General features: G+C 38.5%; 2 protein-coding genes across 2 annotated transcripts; one reads left to right on the top strand and one right to left on the bottom strand.

Annotated features, from left to right (window-relative positions):
- Window positions 1-800: 800 nt before the first annotated feature.
- LOC117427007 (glycerol-3-phosphate dehydrogenase [NAD(+)], cytoplasmic-like) lies at window positions 801-5,087 on the top strand. Its single transcript, XM_034045336.3, has 8 exons — window positions 801-1,013; window positions 1,619-1,796; window positions 2,458-2,598; window positions 2,793-2,931; window positions 3,292-3,404; window positions 3,529-3,762; window positions 4,010-4,116; window positions 4,885-5,087. The coding sequence occupies exons 1-8, from the start codon at window positions 973-975 to the stop codon at window positions 4,979-4,981; spliced, it is 1,050 nt and encodes a 349-aa protein (XP_033901227.1). The 5' UTR covers window positions 801-972; the 3' UTR covers window positions 4,982-5,087.
- A 550-nt stretch (window positions 5,088-5,637) lies between these two features.
- Window positions 5,638-17,298, bottom strand: lmln (leishmanolysin-like (metallopeptidase M8 family)). The gene is made up of 17 exons (XM_034045334.3): window positions 17,075-17,298; window positions 15,677-15,774; window positions 15,551-15,581; window positions 15,012-15,094; window positions 14,715-14,832; window positions 14,234-14,412; window positions 13,755-13,860; window positions 13,166-13,260; window positions 12,647-12,764; window positions 11,904-12,011; window positions 11,329-11,405; window positions 11,120-11,230; window positions 10,738-10,870; window positions 10,485-10,644; window positions 9,854-9,984; window positions 9,310-9,520; window positions 5,638-8,837 (listed from the first exon to the last, which is right to left on the bottom strand). Exons 1-17 carry the CDS (start codon window positions 17,198-17,200, stop codon window positions 8,737-8,739), a joined length of 1,986 nt encoding a protein of 661 aa, XP_033901225.1. The 5' UTR covers window positions 17,201-17,298; the 3' UTR covers window positions 5,638-8,736.
- Window positions 17,299-17,503: the final 205 nt, after the last annotated feature.

Here is a 17,503-nt window from a genome sequence, read left to right as displayed (position 1 = left end):
TTTTGTACTGCACATCACAAACAACAATATACAAGTCAATTAAAAAGCATTAATATCGTACTGTTATCATATACACACCTACTGCACAACAACACAAAGCAAATTAAACATCTTGTGCATTTGAGAAAGGAGAGGAAGACTCAAATTAATTGGACTGAAGTTGATGAGAAGCAATTCCGCTGTACGAATTAAAACGGGGTGCTGCTTTTTATACGGAAATTGAGAACAAGTAGGTTGCTTAAAGGATTTATACTGGACCCTGACGCCCACGATAAAAAACGAGGGAGTGGTTGTACAGTATTGTTAGCCTATTTGTTTTTCTATGGGTCTCTCGCTATATCGCGGCCCTCGATAGGCCTACATAGCGGATTTATACCCCGACACCCGCGATATATGGAGTGGGTGGTGTGTGTGTATATATATAATAAAAGGTGTTGGTGTATCTTTAGTACATGCTTCCACAGTTTAGACAGAAAATATACACCAAGTTATCAAAAGTGCCCAGCTATTTAAAGTGGAGATATCGAAAAAAAAAGAGCCAAACACGTGCGATGCGTGCGACTAGTCGATTTTAAAATATCAATAAATCGTTTAATATAAATAACACAGACGTCAAAATAATTGAGTTCCCTAGTATATTTCCATGTTGACAAAACAAATTGCCATTAAACTCGAATGTCCGTTCTCGCTGACAATTTGGCGTGAGGAATTACCGTTCCTCAATCAATTCCAAAAGCAGAAAGCTGTAAGAGGGATCGGGAAGCAGTGGGTGGGAGGAGTCAGAATGTTGACACAGTTAAAAATTTACTTTATTTCTCTACGGAATCTGATCTGCATAGCACTAATCGACAACTGGAATAATCACCAGAAAGCAGGACGTTTACTGCCGTACTGAGCTGCACCCAGGCTACTTATATAGTATAACTTTTGTGAAGTTCTGACACGACCAGTGAAAGAAATAAAGTAACAAAAATGCCTGGAAAGAAAGTTTGCATTGTTGGATCAGGAAACTGGTGAGTTGTATTAATTTGAGTAGTCTACAGTTGTTAATTTAGCTGCACCTTCGTTTATTTGGATTAGCGCTATACTAAACCATGCCATTCAAAAATTATTTGTCTCCACCTACTATAGACTCGTTGTTGTTGCTGTACAAATCCACCTTATATCTATTTTTAAATTAATACTCGAATGTGTGATTGAGTTTCAACTGTCGCTACTTGGGACTATCAGACTTCAGACAAATTTGTGAAAGATTACTTAACAACCACCAAATTACTTCTTAACTTATTTGCCTATACTCGTACGTAGTGTGGAACTACTGTACTTGGTCTCCTGTATCCATTAAAGTTGCGTTTGGGATTCAAGAACAGTTCACTATAATTAATGCGGTAATGAGAGCAGGGAGCTCCATGGGATGGGCCAGTCTATCAACGGGCTTATCAAAGCACTCACCCTTTGCCCTGTGTACTTACTCTTCGCCCTATATTGGTGTAATACCCAAGCCTTGAAACGGTGCCAACCTCATGAGCCCAGTGTTGCAGTTTTATCTTTCTCTTTATTTTAACCTTGACTGCATTTAATCCATTTCCCTGCCACAACACTATACATTTGTTTTTAGGGGATCAGCTATTGCCAAAATTATTGGCAAGAATGTCACAGGATCCAACAGATTCGATCCCATAGTGAACATGTGGGTTTTTGAAGAGGTGGTTAATGGCCAAAAGCTGACGGAGATAATCAACAGCGAACATGAAAATGTGAAGTATTTGCCGGGACACAAACTGCCTAAAAATGTGGTAAGGCGTGTAATGTGCAGTATGAATACCCATGGTGCTGATGCAGTGTCTAATTTGTCAACACTTTGACTTCTGCTCCAGAGGCTTGTTGCACAGTATTTCATAACAAAGAGCAAGGCATAATGCAATTGATTGTTGAAGATGTCCCATGCTTAAACCCGTATCTACTGGACTAAAGCTTATTCAGTTTTGATTACATTTAGTGTTCACTCTGGTTTATCTTCTGGAATAACAATTGAAAAGCTTTCATTGGTCCTTCACAGTCCCAAAGCAAACTGATCCAGGTAAAAACACAAATTTCCCTCAGTCACTTGGTCGGTGTTGTGGAAGTAATCCATTACACTTACAAGTTTCTAGAACAAAACTGTAACTAGTTACAGTAACTTATTTTGAAAAACATGCAACTAGTCAAAGTTACAAATAGTTACTTATCAGGTGTAGCCAATTCCTGTCCTCACAGACCATACCTAATAAACTACTTAATGCTGTCATAGGTAAGACAGTCCAGGACTGCGGCTAATCAGGCTCTGTGAAACCAGCAGAAAGTAGAGTCAGCATTTAAGGGAACGAGTGCAGAAACTCAAGTTAGTGAAACGTTGCTACTGAAGTGAGGTGGCCCCCTCCTGCACACCTGATCCATGTTTATTTATTTTTTCCCCAGGTTGCTGTCCCAGATGTAGCTGAAGCCTCAACTGGTGCAGATATTCTGGTCTTCGTTGTCCCTCATCAGTTTATTTCCAAACTATGCGATCAGATCAAGCCCAAAATCAAACCAGAGACATTTGGAATATCACTCATTAAGGTTGGAAAACAGGCACACGGTTTTCTGCTAGGCTCATGAGCTATAAACCATAACTGCAATTGTATTAAGTCTTTAACTAGCGATCTGTAACTCTGTTTAGCTTTCCTCCTGAGAGGCTGAGAGCCCTGTCTGGAAGTAGGGGGTGTCAGTCCGCTTCCCTCCATTCAACGTGCTGTTTTCATTCCTGACTGCAGGGTGTGGATGAAGGTCCTGATGGCTTAAAGCTCATCTCCAACATCATTCGAGAGAAACTGGAGATTGAAGTCAGCGTGCTGATGGGCGCCAATATCGCTAGTGAGGTGGCCGATGAGAAGTTCTGTGAAACAACCATAGGTAATCCTTACACGAATTGGAGCATATGAAACAAAAATGCAAGGGAGCTGTATCCTCTCCATCCTTTATATATAGACACGGCTAATACTGCTTGCTAAAAGTTTAACTGCATGACTGATTACTTGTATTATAGAAATATCCATTATGCTATATAAAGCATTGCTTATAGTTGGATGCTTACATGAAATTCCAATGGAACACTTAAACCACTGTCAGAATTTTAATGTACCCCTCTTGGCACAGAAATGTCAAATGTAACACTTCCCAATACACATTTGAGGCATAATTTGAAATTATATAGTCTGGCTTGTTGGGTCATGATTAGAAGAACCGAATGAACGTCTTCTTGTTTCTATATAGGATGCAGAAACGTGCAGCATGGTCAGATTTTTAAGGAGCTGTTTCAGACGCCAAACTTCAGAATCACAGTGGTGGAAGAATGTGATACTGTAGAGCTCTGTGGTGCTTTGAAGGTGAGAAGTGAACTTTACCAAACCTTTTTTTTTATCGACACTGAGACTATTTAGACTTTCTTAAAGTGACTTGGTGCTAAACGAGTGGCTGCCCGTTTCACTCTGTGTTTCCCGTCATTCACAGAACATTGTTGCAGTTGGCGCTGGATTCTGTGATGGGCTGGGCTTGGGTGATAACACCAAGGCGGCAGTGATTCGCTTGGGTCTGATGGAAATGGTGGCCTTTGCAAAGTTATTCTGTAAAGGGACAGTAACCTCTGTCACCTTCCTGGAGAGCTGCGGAGTGGCCGATCTCATCACCACCTGCTACGGAGGTCGCAACAGGAAGGTAGCAGAAGCATTTGTGAAAACAAAAAAAGTAAGTGCCATCTGGAAACGGGTATGTTTCACTTTTTGTCTTCTAAATTCTTTGCCAATGTAGGTGTTGTGCTGTCTGACTCATTGGCATAATATTGCAAAACTACATCCTGATTTGAGCACTATTCCTGAGCTTTGTTTTGTATGCTGAATGGGGGTAGAATTTGTGGCATCTTATTACCAGGAACCCAAAGAGAAATTATGAGCATACATCTGTATGGATTCTAACAACGTATTTTCCTATCTAGTCCATAGAGGAGCTGGAAAAAGAAATGCTTAATGGACAGAAGCTGCAGGGTCCCCAAACATCAACAGAGGTGTACAAGATTCTTAAAAATAAGAATATGGTTAACAAGTAAGTGTTAAGATATATATATATATATATAAAACCATATCTATCTATCTATATATATATATATATATATAACTTGCTTAAATACTTTCTAACAGAAACAAAAGAGTTTTGAGGTATTTCTTATATACTGTAGATTGTGAAACTTGTGACTGAGTTACAAGTGAACATTATTATTATTATTATTATTATTATTTATTTCTTAGCAGACACCCTGATCCAGGGCGACTTACAATTCTTACAAGTTATCACATTATTTTTACATACAATTACCCATTTATACAGTTGGGTTTTTACTGGAGCAATCTAGGTAAAGTACCTTACTCAAGGGTACAGCAGCAGTGTCCCCCACTTGGGATTGAACCCACAAACCGCCGGTCAAGAGTCCAGACCCCTAACCACTACTCCACACTGCTGCTCTGAGAGTGGAAGTTGTGCATCTGTTTAAATGGCCTGGCTGAGCTTGTAAAAAGCATTGGAAGGCATGTATCTGACTGCGACATGCCCTGCTGATATCTCGGTGATGGGGGCACTTGCTTAATTTACTAAACCCTGCTGGCCTGCTTCCAACTAGGTGCAGCTCGAGAACAAGAGGGATGTAATCATTCTGACACGCTGCCAGTATGGACTTGCCCTCTAAAGGGATCAAGTGTGAAAGTACAGTGCCAGACTCAAACTTCCAGTAACACACATTGTATGTATGTATGTATGTGTCATATATATATATATATACACACACACACACACACCCTTTTCTTTCTCTTTCTGCAGATTTCCACTGTTTACTGCCGTGTATTTGATTTGCTTTGAGGGCAGGCCAGTCCAAGAATTCATTACTTGCTTACAGAACCACCCCCAGCACATGTGACCAGGGGAACACATGGTCCTGCTCCATCCTACTCTACCCACTCCATGGTTCTCTCCTACATTTTAAATGCTTTGTACTTTAACCATTAAACCATTTCATTGGCCTACTTGCTGCCTGTCTCTTGTTTTTTTTAGAAGAAACCGGGGTGGTTCAAAAGCTAAGAGCTATCCATAAAATGGCATGATAGCCTTATGCTTTCTTTTAATAACACAAAACATGCAAGAATTCCAAAAAACAAGTCTTTTGAAGATGCTCTGATCATTTATGAGTAACTTCTCCATCAAGAATTCAAATGATAAAAATGCTTTTTCACTCTTGTGGTGTGAGAAACAAGTATACACGTTCAGTTGTGATGTTTGAGCAAATTCAGGTTCCCATTATTACGACCATTCCCAAGCCAGAGATCCTGGTCACCACCAGATTCTGAAAACCTCAAGCATTGTGTTAAATAATATATGACGTATGAGTGGTTCATAATATACAAGTACAGAGGATAAGGTCCTGGACTGGAATGACCTTTGAAAGCCACATGTGAAGCAGTGATCAATAAGTAGAAACATGCTCACCAATACTTGTTGTTATAGGGACCATGTACACACCCATATGCAAGTCTTTCATTACAGTAATCTTGATTTTCAACTAATTAGGGGCACACACTGTTTCAAATCATTTATTTGAAAGATTTCCAACATTCACATTATTTTGATCACTTCTAACATAGTGCATACAACTAGCTACAAATCAAAACAATAATAAATGAGTCCCAACGCAAAGAATTAGCCCTTTTTTTCTAATGTAAAATAAGCAGGACAAAGAGGCTAAATTCACCATTGCAGCATCTCTTTCTCTAAAATGATATCCTGTGGAAGTATGTTTTTTTTTTTTTTTTAAAGCAAGCTCAGATTTATCTATAGAAATGTCTTTGGTCTCATTACATAGCAGACAACTCTAAACCTATGACTAGAGTACAGAGCCCTTGCAGGTTGTCATTTACTATTAACAAAGCTCTGGTAACAGATTCTGGAGCTATATACTGTAGTGTCTTTCACAGCATTCAAGGTGCTTTACAACAATACAATATACAACCATAGTGAACTCTCCTTGTGTCCACGTTCTTCTAAAGACCTGGGCTCAGTTGCACCAGCTTTGCAGAAGTTCAGGTTTAGCTCAGTTAAGGTGCACATCTTTCCTCTTTGCTCTTAAAAGCTGTTTTTAAGATGCTGCGAGTCAGTACTGCTTCTCTCTAGGTGGTCAGAATACAGGGATTCCACCTTAGACTGCACACATGATACTTTCAAAGCAGAGCATATTATATGTAGAAGATGAGTTAACATTATCTAGCAAGGTGAATAACTAATTCCATCTAGAATTTCCTCCATATATATATTTTTCTATTTGGGATTTTGTTGAATACAAACCTTCAAGTATGGCAGACGGCCTGGAAACAAATATACAAAATGATCCCCTTGCTAGTAACTGGTGTAAATCCCATGTTCTTCATGCTATCCAAGCTTGGCACTACGGAACACTACAGAAGCATATTGTATTCCAAAGAGAATGTTGTCTAAAGAAGACATTTCATGAGTAAAATAAATAAAACATGTGACTTAAAAAGGTATGTGCAATTAAAACAGTTTCAGTAGTTTTAAAACATTGTAGATATTGGTGTGTAAATAACACTGTGCAGATAAAGAAAGACCAGGTCATAGAGCTTTACAAGCAGGCGAGTTTGAACAAAATTGCAGGGTAATTACATTGAGTATAATGAATATTTAAAAAAGCAGCAACAAAAAGTAATACTGAAATCCCACTATTATGTGCATCTACGATAAAACCAGTGCAAAAATGAAATTGTAAAAAAGAATCATTGCTAATATTTTCAATATGTAAACAGAGTCCTTTTTGGGTCCTTGTTCATACAGAACTAGAAAGGTAACCAAATATATTTAGTGTCAAGAGAAGATCAATTCACTGTAACAATCACCGATCACTAAAAACTGCTTAAAAATAAATGTAACCCAGGAGTGCAATACGTTTCTTAAGATGACACTTCTGTAGGCACCCTGGTACAGGAACAGTGCATCAACCCCAGTAATCCGACAGGCCAGGATACATTTACCTTGTCAGATATGTAAGGCTTACGTACAACAGTCAAAACTTTTACTTGAAACTATTTTCAGAGTACTTGTACAGTAGGAACTTCATACAACGCTTTGCAGAATTCAACATTATGTTAATCTTGTTTAGTGTTAGTCAGTGGGCTTAGCCCATGCCGAGTGTGTTAAAGGGGGCATGCTTAAGAGAATGAATGGGCATTATTATTGTAAGCGAGTGATTTTCAGTACATTGATTAGGCATATTGACGGAATGAGGGGTTGCTCATAATTGGTAGGTTTATTGTCTTAGAGCTTGTACAGCACGCTATACTGCACAAGTATTGCAAGAAACAAGCTGCTGTAATACACTACATTTCTAAACAATGTCTTGCAAAATGTTACTCCTGCCCCTTAAAAGTCAGGAGTATCAGAGTCTATAAAATACATCAGTGTGTGTATTGTTGTGCTTATATAAAATAAACACAATCCTGCATAAGGACAATATTCACACTGAATACATTTTCTTCAAGGAAAAGTGCAGCAAATGCTGCTTTTTTCTGCTAGTGCACTAACTGTTGTCATTTAAAATATGCATTTTCTTTAATTAATAATTTGAAAAAACTGTAAAAGTTACATATCCCTATTTACAAATATACAGTGCCTAGGTTTACAGCCCATGTGCTATGCCCTATAATAGTGTTTCCACTTGAAGCTGCAATTTATGATATGTCAATCCAGATTCACTGAAATCTGTGGTCTGCAAGTTACATCTCAAATTATACTGCAACAGCAATGATACCTACAGGAGTGATGATCAAGGCTTTAAATCCAATCCAGGCTGTGTGGTCCAGTGGTTAAAGAAAAGGGGCTTGTAACCAGGGGGTCCCGGTTCAAATCCTGGCTCAGCCACTGAGTCACTGTGTGACCTTGAGCAGGTCACTTAACCTCCTTGTGCTCCGTCTTTTGGGTGAAATGTTGTTGTAAGTGACTCTGCAGCTGATGCATAGTTCACACAACCTAGTCTCTGTAAGTTGCCTTGGATAAAGGCATCTGCTTAATAAACTATTCATACTATTTTTGTTCTTTACTGGATATTAAAGCCTTGGTATTCAACCCTTTAAAAGTTCTCAGACTAAAAACGTAGATGCATCGAGATACAAAAGACAATGTTGAAAGAATAATGTTAAATAAATAAAAAAAAGCTTAAATGCCCATTAATGCCACACCTTCACCATACAGTACATCAAACAATTTGGTATCTGCAATCCTCACTTCTGGATGCCTAACCAAATCTAATAACTCGATCCCATGTCTAATAAACTCTGTATTATATTCAATCCAGTAATCAGGTACGACTCCAATAACTCTCACAAATATACTCAAAGAAACACATTACAGCAATGTGTGTGGGGGAACAAGCAGCACCAAAACAACTTGCCTCCTAGGTTTTACAGCTTAAATTATACTGAGGTATCCATCTCGTACTATATACAAGACAGTGGCACTTCATAATTTGCAAGGACACTACAAGTAGTGTGATGGCTTTTTCCAGCAGACCTTGTTTGTGTTTCGGGTAGAAACAACTCTGCTTCTTCTGAAACCAGTGGCAGTGTTCTGGTGCAGACAACTTAATTCAGTCTGTGTTCCCATACCGGGGGTTTAGTTCCAGGCACACAGCAGGAATCCAGCGAGCAGGGGGATGAGATTGATCAGGAGCAGCCACAGGGTGACCACCAGGCTGGAAGAACTGGAACACGGATCTGTACAAAGCAGCAGCAGCAGCAGCAGCTTGTTAATTGTTTCAGAGCATACTGTAAAGCACCTGATTTAATGGCAGGATAACATTTATTCACATTAAGAGACTCAAGGAGGTAAATAGACCACCACTTAAATCATTAAAATAGATCCAATTTTTTTTTTGGGTGTTTTACATATTTTTTAAGCCAAAAATACACAAGCCAGACTAAACTTTCTAATCCACGTCAGTATATATACTTACTGTAGTTGTTATTCAGATCATTAAATATGTCATTCTGTCTCAAAACATGTTATAAGGCTGGAATATTAGAATATATATCACTTTGGAGATTATACACACAGCACAACCTAACTGTGTGATTTAAAAGATTAACTGGCTTTCAATTGAAATGTGTCGGTTCAGTGAGACTTTAAAGCAAAATTATTTGAAACCGCTGTATTATATATATATAATTAGCAATCTTTAAAAGTTACCTATTGGAATGCGTCTTGACTTATTAAAGGGAGGAGGATCTCGTTCAGGAGGACATGACCTGCAGAAGTCAAAACAAGATGGACAGACCAAGCTTCCTGTGTATACCCAGCCACTCATCTCCACGTTGATGATCAGCAACTGTCCGGCACGGCTACACAAGTACGCATTGTCCTGAATCCAAACCGTTAGCCCTTGGGAAGAACAGGAGATCTAAAAAAAACAAACAAGCCAAGCTTTTTATTGGGAAAAGGATGATATACTTGGCCACCTTGAGCCTTAAGGGATGCCGTCATAGCTCAGGGATGGGAACAAGACTTCCATTGCATAGCAGTTTAAACCACTCCAGGTTTTACTATCAGACTAGTTATTAAAGCTTATATACATGAGGTTTGTTACCTATAGGTTAATAAAAGGTGGTTAATGAAGCTAAAAGTAAAACCTGACATGAATCCAACTGTATTTCCATACCTGTAGCATGTCAATAGGTGCATGTAATAGATGTTACATTATCTGATGAGGTGTGTTGAGTTCAATGAGCAGTACCTTGTAGCAGCCACTACCCCAGTCTGGGTAAGCCATTCTTCTTGTGCACTGCTCCATGACAAAGGCAGATCCCTGCAGCAGGCAGACAGAGTCCGGGCCATACTGCTCAGCACCATAGTTTCTAGACTGATCTGGTGGTGCAAAATATTCAATAATTCCATTCAGAGTTGCACAACCTTCTGCCATTTTTTATGTAAATTCCTAAATGGTCTATGCATTTTAGGATTTTCTATATAAAATCCATGAAAACAATAAAATGAAATATAAAACAGTTCAAACTACATCAATGAAAAAAGTGCAGGTTCAAAAAGGGACCATTGAAGTAAGTCAGCTAATTCTAGAATTAGCTGACTTACTTCAGTGTGGGTTGATGCAGTGCAAGGAGGATGACTGTGCTCAGGCTATTTTCCTCCCTAATCCTGTGGGAGAGCAAAGGCCAATTCAGATCTCACTTTGGGTCCCACCAGCCAAGATCAGCAACGCGGCGCAAGCAGGATTTGAACAAAAGCTTCTGTGACTCACTCTGCACTCCAATCAGCTGTGCTTTTACTAGGTGAACCACTGGGGGCCACCAAAATAAACCGTTTTATAGACAGCTTGTTAGTATGTAGGTTTTCACTGTGCCACTAACCTGGCTGGTTTTCAGCAATTCTACAGTTAGAACTGCGCTGGAATTCCCCACTCAGATGCCAGCTGAATTCCTGGTTGAACGGGCAGTAGTCGGCTATCTCCACTGAGCCACCGTAGTAAGGCAAATCTTGAAAAGGGATGCCAGGGATGCCATCGAAATACTGGAGATAAAAAAAAAAAAAAAAAATGCTAGTTGCCACAAAAACAAAGCGATTCTCAACAAGCAGCAAGAAATCGATACCCAATTACTGTACCTGATACTCCGCTGGTATATTTTTCATATATTTCTGTAAATTGCACACTGCCACAGCCATATGGTCCTGCCTGCATGTGAGCTGTAAAGGATTACTCCTCAAAGCATCACAGAAAGGAGCAGCTTTCTGCTTCCTAGACAAAGAAGACGACACAGGTGGGTATCATGCATTTGACAATCAGTAATGCTTAATCACTTGGTTCCAATTTCTTTTAATGAAAAAAAAAAAAAAGTTCTATGAATAGCTGTGCTAAAATGGAGTAGAGATTGTCCATATCTGGGATTTGGCTTAGTTATAACACACAATGCTTAACAGCTTTCCAAGATAAGTTTTAACTAAAAAAGTGGCAATGTATCCATTTACACCTTATTACAGGACTTACGTGTGTCTTTGCTTGTCCATCCAGAACTTGCAGCTCTTCATTACAAAGTCACAGCCCATTCCTCTTCCCCAGTCCAGTCTTTCTGCCATGCTGTAATTGGCTCTGTACCAGCTGCAAATGCATGGAACACCATCATAATTTCATTATACATTTAAATAATGTTGGAAAAGAAGACAAGAAAAAAAAAACTTTAGGTTCCTCCTGCTTACCCAGTGTCCTCCATTATTGCTAAGGTAATCCTAGAAAACACTCTGTTCTGTGTGTGAGATCCTGTCATGGCCTCATTCTGGAGAACAGGAAATAGCATTCAGATTATTTAAAATGGTCAACTAAACGTCAGGTGTTTTTTGTACAGGGAAAGGGTAATTAAGCATACATAATATATTTTGTTTTAACTTAATGTCTATATCATTGCCATGGAAGTGAAAATGATGTTTTCAGCTTCAAAATCATTTGGACTGCATTTTGTGAACAAACACAAAACATCCTCCACTTTGCTGACATAAGGAAACCAGACCACATAAAAGCTAATTATGTTTTTTTTTCAAAATAATCTGTCATTTTCACTTCTTCATTTACCCTAGCAACATATCGGTGAAACTGAGCAAACATTAAGACTGAACACAGCTCAGAAAATATCAACTTGTTTTGCTTCACTTTCAGTTGATTTATACCTTCCAGTCAAACAAGGCACTAAAAAGTGAACTGTGGCAGTAACAAGCTGATCCTTTGTTCTTTACGACATGCTCACAGAGCTAGGTTTCAACAGCAGCAGTTACAGTACCTCCAGCAATCTTTTCTCCCAGTGATTGAGCTCTGTCCCCAAACCACCTTGGTTCTCAAGCTCCATCCCCTCCAGGACTGGGCAGTCAAAATGTTTTCGGGCTTCTTCCTATAAATTACACATGAAATCCTGTCTAGAATGTGACAGTAATGCAGACACCAACTCTAAAAACATAATGCAACATATACTGTTGTTTGACTGCCTGCACACAGTATAACAGAGATGGAAGCAAGACCCCCATTGCATAGCAGTTGGATCCATTCCCGGTTTTACTAGGAGTTTAATAAGACACACCTGAGATTGTTACATACACATTGTGGCTAATCAGGCTCATATTAAAACCTGGAATGAGTTGTACTCCAATGCAATAAGAGGCTTATTTACATCCCTGTATAATCATACATATTATTATTATTATTATTATTATTATTATTATTTATTTCTTAGCAGACGCCCTTATCCAGGGCGACTTACAATTGTTACAAGATATCACATTATACATTATTTCACATTATTTTTACATACAACTACCCATTTATACAGTTGGTTTTTTTTTTTTTTTTTTTTTACTGGAGCAATCTAGGTAAAGTACCTTGCTCAAGGGTACAACAGCAGTGTCCCCCACTGGGGATTGAACCCACAACCCTCCGGTCAAGAGTCCAGAGCCCTAACCACTACTCCACACTGCTGCCATATGTTACATATAACCTTATGTTTTGTAACATGAAATATAGAATGCTTACAACGACTCGAGGTGTTACGAGAAGGAGCACTTCATGACGCACCATCCTGTTGCCACGGATATCCCATAACCTTGACGCTCTTCTAACCACCTGATCACTCCACTGGTACAATCCCAGACTGTAAAAGAAATCGGAAGCATTACCATACACTTTCCTTTAAAACTGACAATACAAAGTTTAATTCTGGGGGAAAGAATTTAGAAATCCACCTTTAAATGTTTTATTTAAATGTATTTATGAATAAATACCTTCAATTTTAGTGTTAATTATTTTGAGTGTCATCTGCTGCTCTATAGTATACTCGATAATATCATAACTTTGTGGAGCGAAGACATGATAGAAGGCCAGTTCAGCAGCAGTAAATCTATCTGAAAGCTGGTTAGAGTCAGTTATTGGAGGAAATGATTAAAACTCTTCACATATTTTTGTATGAAGCTTCCAAGTCTCAAAGCAGAGCTGCTATAAGCAAGTAAAGAATTTCTCATGCATTTTCTGTTTTCTTTAATACTATAAATATACCTCTCGTTAAATGGTGGCAGTCCGTTTGCATATCTCTGTGTCACAGGTCTTCCTGCATCATCATGATAAAATGCATAAAGCCCAGCTGAGAAACCCTGTTTAAAATACATATACATGAATTTCCTGGTCAAGAACAATGAGGGTCCTTTCAGACAAGTAACTGCATATAGAAAATGTTTTCACTCATCACAGATTTTTTTAGTGTTGCTATAGTGTAAGATAAAAGTAATTTCAAATACCCCTGATGAGATATTACCTAATGATCCCAGCAGTATATCCTAGTTTTCACAATATTTTAATACTGCCATTTGCACAACTGCAACTGAATGCCACCTCATCTGCTCCTAATCAATAATTGTCAATCCCCCAACCCCCACCTCCCACACACTACAAAAAAACAAAACTCTCCACAACGGCTTCACTTCTGGGAATACCTAAACATAGCCTTACAATATTTCCTAAGAGGATCTCCACATGGCAATCTGATTAAAACTGTACCTATTCAATTATTAGACTGCACACAATTAGATCAGGGTTGTCTGGAAGGTTATTCCCAGCTCAGCAGTTTATACTGTTAAGGCTTTCTTACCAGCGCATGGATAATTTCATGTTTCACAGTGGACAGCATGCCTATAAACTCCTGAGGTTGCGTAGAAATCATATTTGGACACAGGTTAGCATATCCAGCAATGGGCCTAAACGAAAGAAGAAAAGGTTTGGTATTGAAACAAATGCATATCAGTGCTCTTTGTCATTTCAGTCCTAGAAGATTTTTATTTATTATGACTATGCTTTTGTATGGTGAAAAGTTTAGTAAACAACTAAATGCAAAAAAAAAGCATGGTCTACTATGTCAGCAATATCACCAAGGATATAAAAAACATTACGTATCAGTATTATGATAAAGTAGACCCCATGACCAGCCTACAGCTACACAGTATAACATCCAATAAATGGCCATGACACGTTTACAGTGTGTGGATAAACTCGGCATACAAAGATGTAGCTAAAAACATAGTGAGACACACTGTGGCTTACAGACTCTCCATTAAATCCTGAATTTCTCACCTGTCCAGTGCTGCCTCCAGTTGGCAGTATGCAGCATAAGCCACAATGTTTTCCTGTCCACACCGCTCTGTGGTTAATCCACTAACATACAGCACAAAGTCAGCATCCTGGAGCCCTGCACCATCAGGCTCTCCAGCAGGCCCACAAGACTTGCCATTTTCACTGCACACCTTACATTGCTGAGGAACCAAGAGCAGTGTTACACAGGCACTCCCCAGGAATTACAAAGAAGACAAGCCCATTCCACAACCGTTTATTATATTGCCATGCAGTAGACATGATATTAGTGGTATATTTACAACACGTTGTTGATTAACACTCTGCATTGTATACAAGAGTCTTCTAACCACAAATTGATGTCACCTTGTCAGGTAGAAAATACAGTGCTGCATTGTGATTTAGCTATCTGGCATTAAAAGATTGTGTAAGCCATGAACAGTCAAATAAGCAACTAAGCCCATGGGAACATAATTATTCTTACCTGTAGATGTTGCTCTGGCACAATGACTGGACCACACCGTGTGGTCTCAGCACACGCTCCCTGACAGTATCGATGAGGGTCATCTTTCTTCCTCAAGTACTGATTGGTTGCACATTGCCTGTATAAGAGATGATTTTAGAATGCTGAACTATTTCCATGTAACCTTGCTTTCAAATAATATATATCGCTATGTTTTGTTTTTAATACACAACTCAGATTACTCTGCTGTATTGTGCGTGCATGATTCTTATAAAACTATTTTAGAAACTCATATTTATAGTGTGGAAGAGGGAGCACCTGCTGAGCAGAACTGGACCAGCTTGCTTGCGAACTTGGAATGCCTTTTGCAAATAATCAATAGCTTGAGGGAAAAGTGCATCCTGAAATCAAGAGAACAGAATTAATTTACACATGGACTTCATACCAAACATTCATTAGGTATTGGCAAAAGCTTAAAAGGGGTACATATAAAAAAATAAATAAATTCTCAAACAGAATAAAATGTAAGGGTATTTACATGACTTTGCTACAGAATGACAATGAACAATGGATTTGTTTTACATTGTTGACATGCATATTATTTTAAAACTAATTCACTTTTTTAAAAAAAACATGTGTAAAAATATTCTTGGCAACCCATAATCATTAAGAGATCATTCGTATACAAAGACGTAATCAATACAAAATGTACTCCAAGTTGAATACAATACAGAAATAATCTAGAACAGGGAAATGATTTTGAATTCAGCGCTTGGTATTTTGTATTGTAAAGTGTTCCACACTGTGTCTGCAACACTGCCCGTGCCTTTACTGTGGGTTTAGCATACTGTACCTACCGTTACTAGTTTTCTTTTCTCTGGTACTAAACTGCAAAAAGAAAAAAATAATACAAATTAACAATGCAGATATTGTGATGGACTTTATTTGGGATAAGACTGCACACTCCACAAATAAACACCTACTCTTCCATGCTTGAATCATATATGATCTTTATTCTTAAGGGTTGCTCAGAACTTCTCTTGGTTATCCTTTCCGACTCCAAATGAACTCCGTAAACAACCTGGGTTAAAATAAATAAATAAATACATTATCTTTAAAATTCAGTTTCTCTCATTCCAGGTTTTAATACAAGCTTGATTAGCCACAGCGTATAGGTAACAAGCTCAGGTGTGTCTTATTAAATTCATAGTAAAATCAGGAATGGATCAAATTGATATGCAATGGGAGTCTTAAATAAATGTAAAAAAAAACCCAACACACACAACAACTGCATACATATTCATAATATACACGAGATCACTTATCAAAATGACAGTAACACGTGACTGGTATTTTCCCCATGAACTCATTATTTTACATATGGTTTGAAATCAACGTCTTTATTAATCATCACAGTAATTTAAGCTCGCTGCTGTGATATTGTCATAACAAGGTTACTATGGATAAAAGTAAAATAAAAAAGAGCAGATATGCCTGTGTGTTCTATTTGAATATCCATTCATCTCACCACTGGACAAATGACAAACACACCTGTCTGCAGAGTCAACTGTACGTGCCTCAAACAAACATGCTCTATATATTGTCCGTTGTTGACAAGTGACTCCCAAACCCAACACTGCCCATATTCAATATAGCCTGCACATGTAATACAACACAACACCAGGCAGACTGCTTCGTTAAAGCAAGCGAAGCACACACATGAATAAGCCTTTACAAAATAATGTACTGGTAAATTAAAAACCCTGGGAGTGGAGATGCTGGGATAAAGATGGCAAAGGTAGGCAATTCGTCTGTAGACAGCTATTTGTACAACATGTTTCCGTTTCAAAACCGAATTTAATTTAATATGGAGAACTTGCAAGAAAGAATATGAATACGTGTGTACAGGATAAAACCATTACGGAAGAACCAAGATTTGGTTCAAACCCTTTTTACTCCACACCCTCTGGCATACGTTGCGGTATGCAATATATAAATATCTCAGAATCGCAATTGTTAAATACTTTATTCTTTTTAAACAGTGTCTGTTTAAACGAAAAACGGTTGTTTGGCAAATTATTTATTTAATAATGTATTTTTTTAAAAAAAAGATTCTACTGTCGGTACTATTTCAAAATACTCATGAAATTGAAACTACATGTTGTCAGCGTAATGTAATTTCTGTTCAGAAGCTATTGCCGTACGTACTTTATTTGCTGCTTTAAAAATGTACCGTGTATAGTATTAGTTTCGATGCAAAATGATAACTTGATCCCATCACACTGGTCACTAGCCGGGTTCCTGCGTTGAATGACCCCACCGATTACAGGCACCTTATACCATCTTTCTCCTACCCACTGTGAAGGGTTTAGCTTACTCACCTCAGAAGGGTCTGGTACGCGATGTTTACAGGTATGACAGTTTGCCAGTTGTGATGCAAGTAATAGACTATACAAATGACAGAATAACCGAAACAGTTTCCAGCAGCGGCTCAACCTAGCCGCCATTATCTGTGACCCCCCGAACCGGCTGACAGGACTTGCGATGACGTAATGAGTAAAGTCCCGCCTACGCGTGAGACACTCGTAGAGCGGGGGATGGAATTGGCTACATTTCATGTATCTCTATACACTGTAGCAAGGAAGCAGATGGTACCGTTAAAGTAACTAAAGTCGTGTAAACATATATATAGAGGTCACTCTGACGACCTACTACGCAGCGACTTACTACAACTACTCGTATTAATAACATACATTTACAAAGTTATTTATTTACTTTTTTTTAGGTTAAGCCACTGCACCACATATTGT

This window comes from Acipenser ruthenus, chromosome 11, assembly GCF_902713425.1.
Source record: "Acipenser ruthenus chromosome 11, fAciRut3.2 maternal haplotype, whole genome shotgun sequence".
Lineage (NCBI taxonomy): Eukaryota > Metazoa > Chordata > Actinopteri > Acipenseriformes > Acipenseridae > Acipenser > Acipenser ruthenus.
This window is presented reverse-complemented; position numbering and strand designations above follow the sequence as displayed.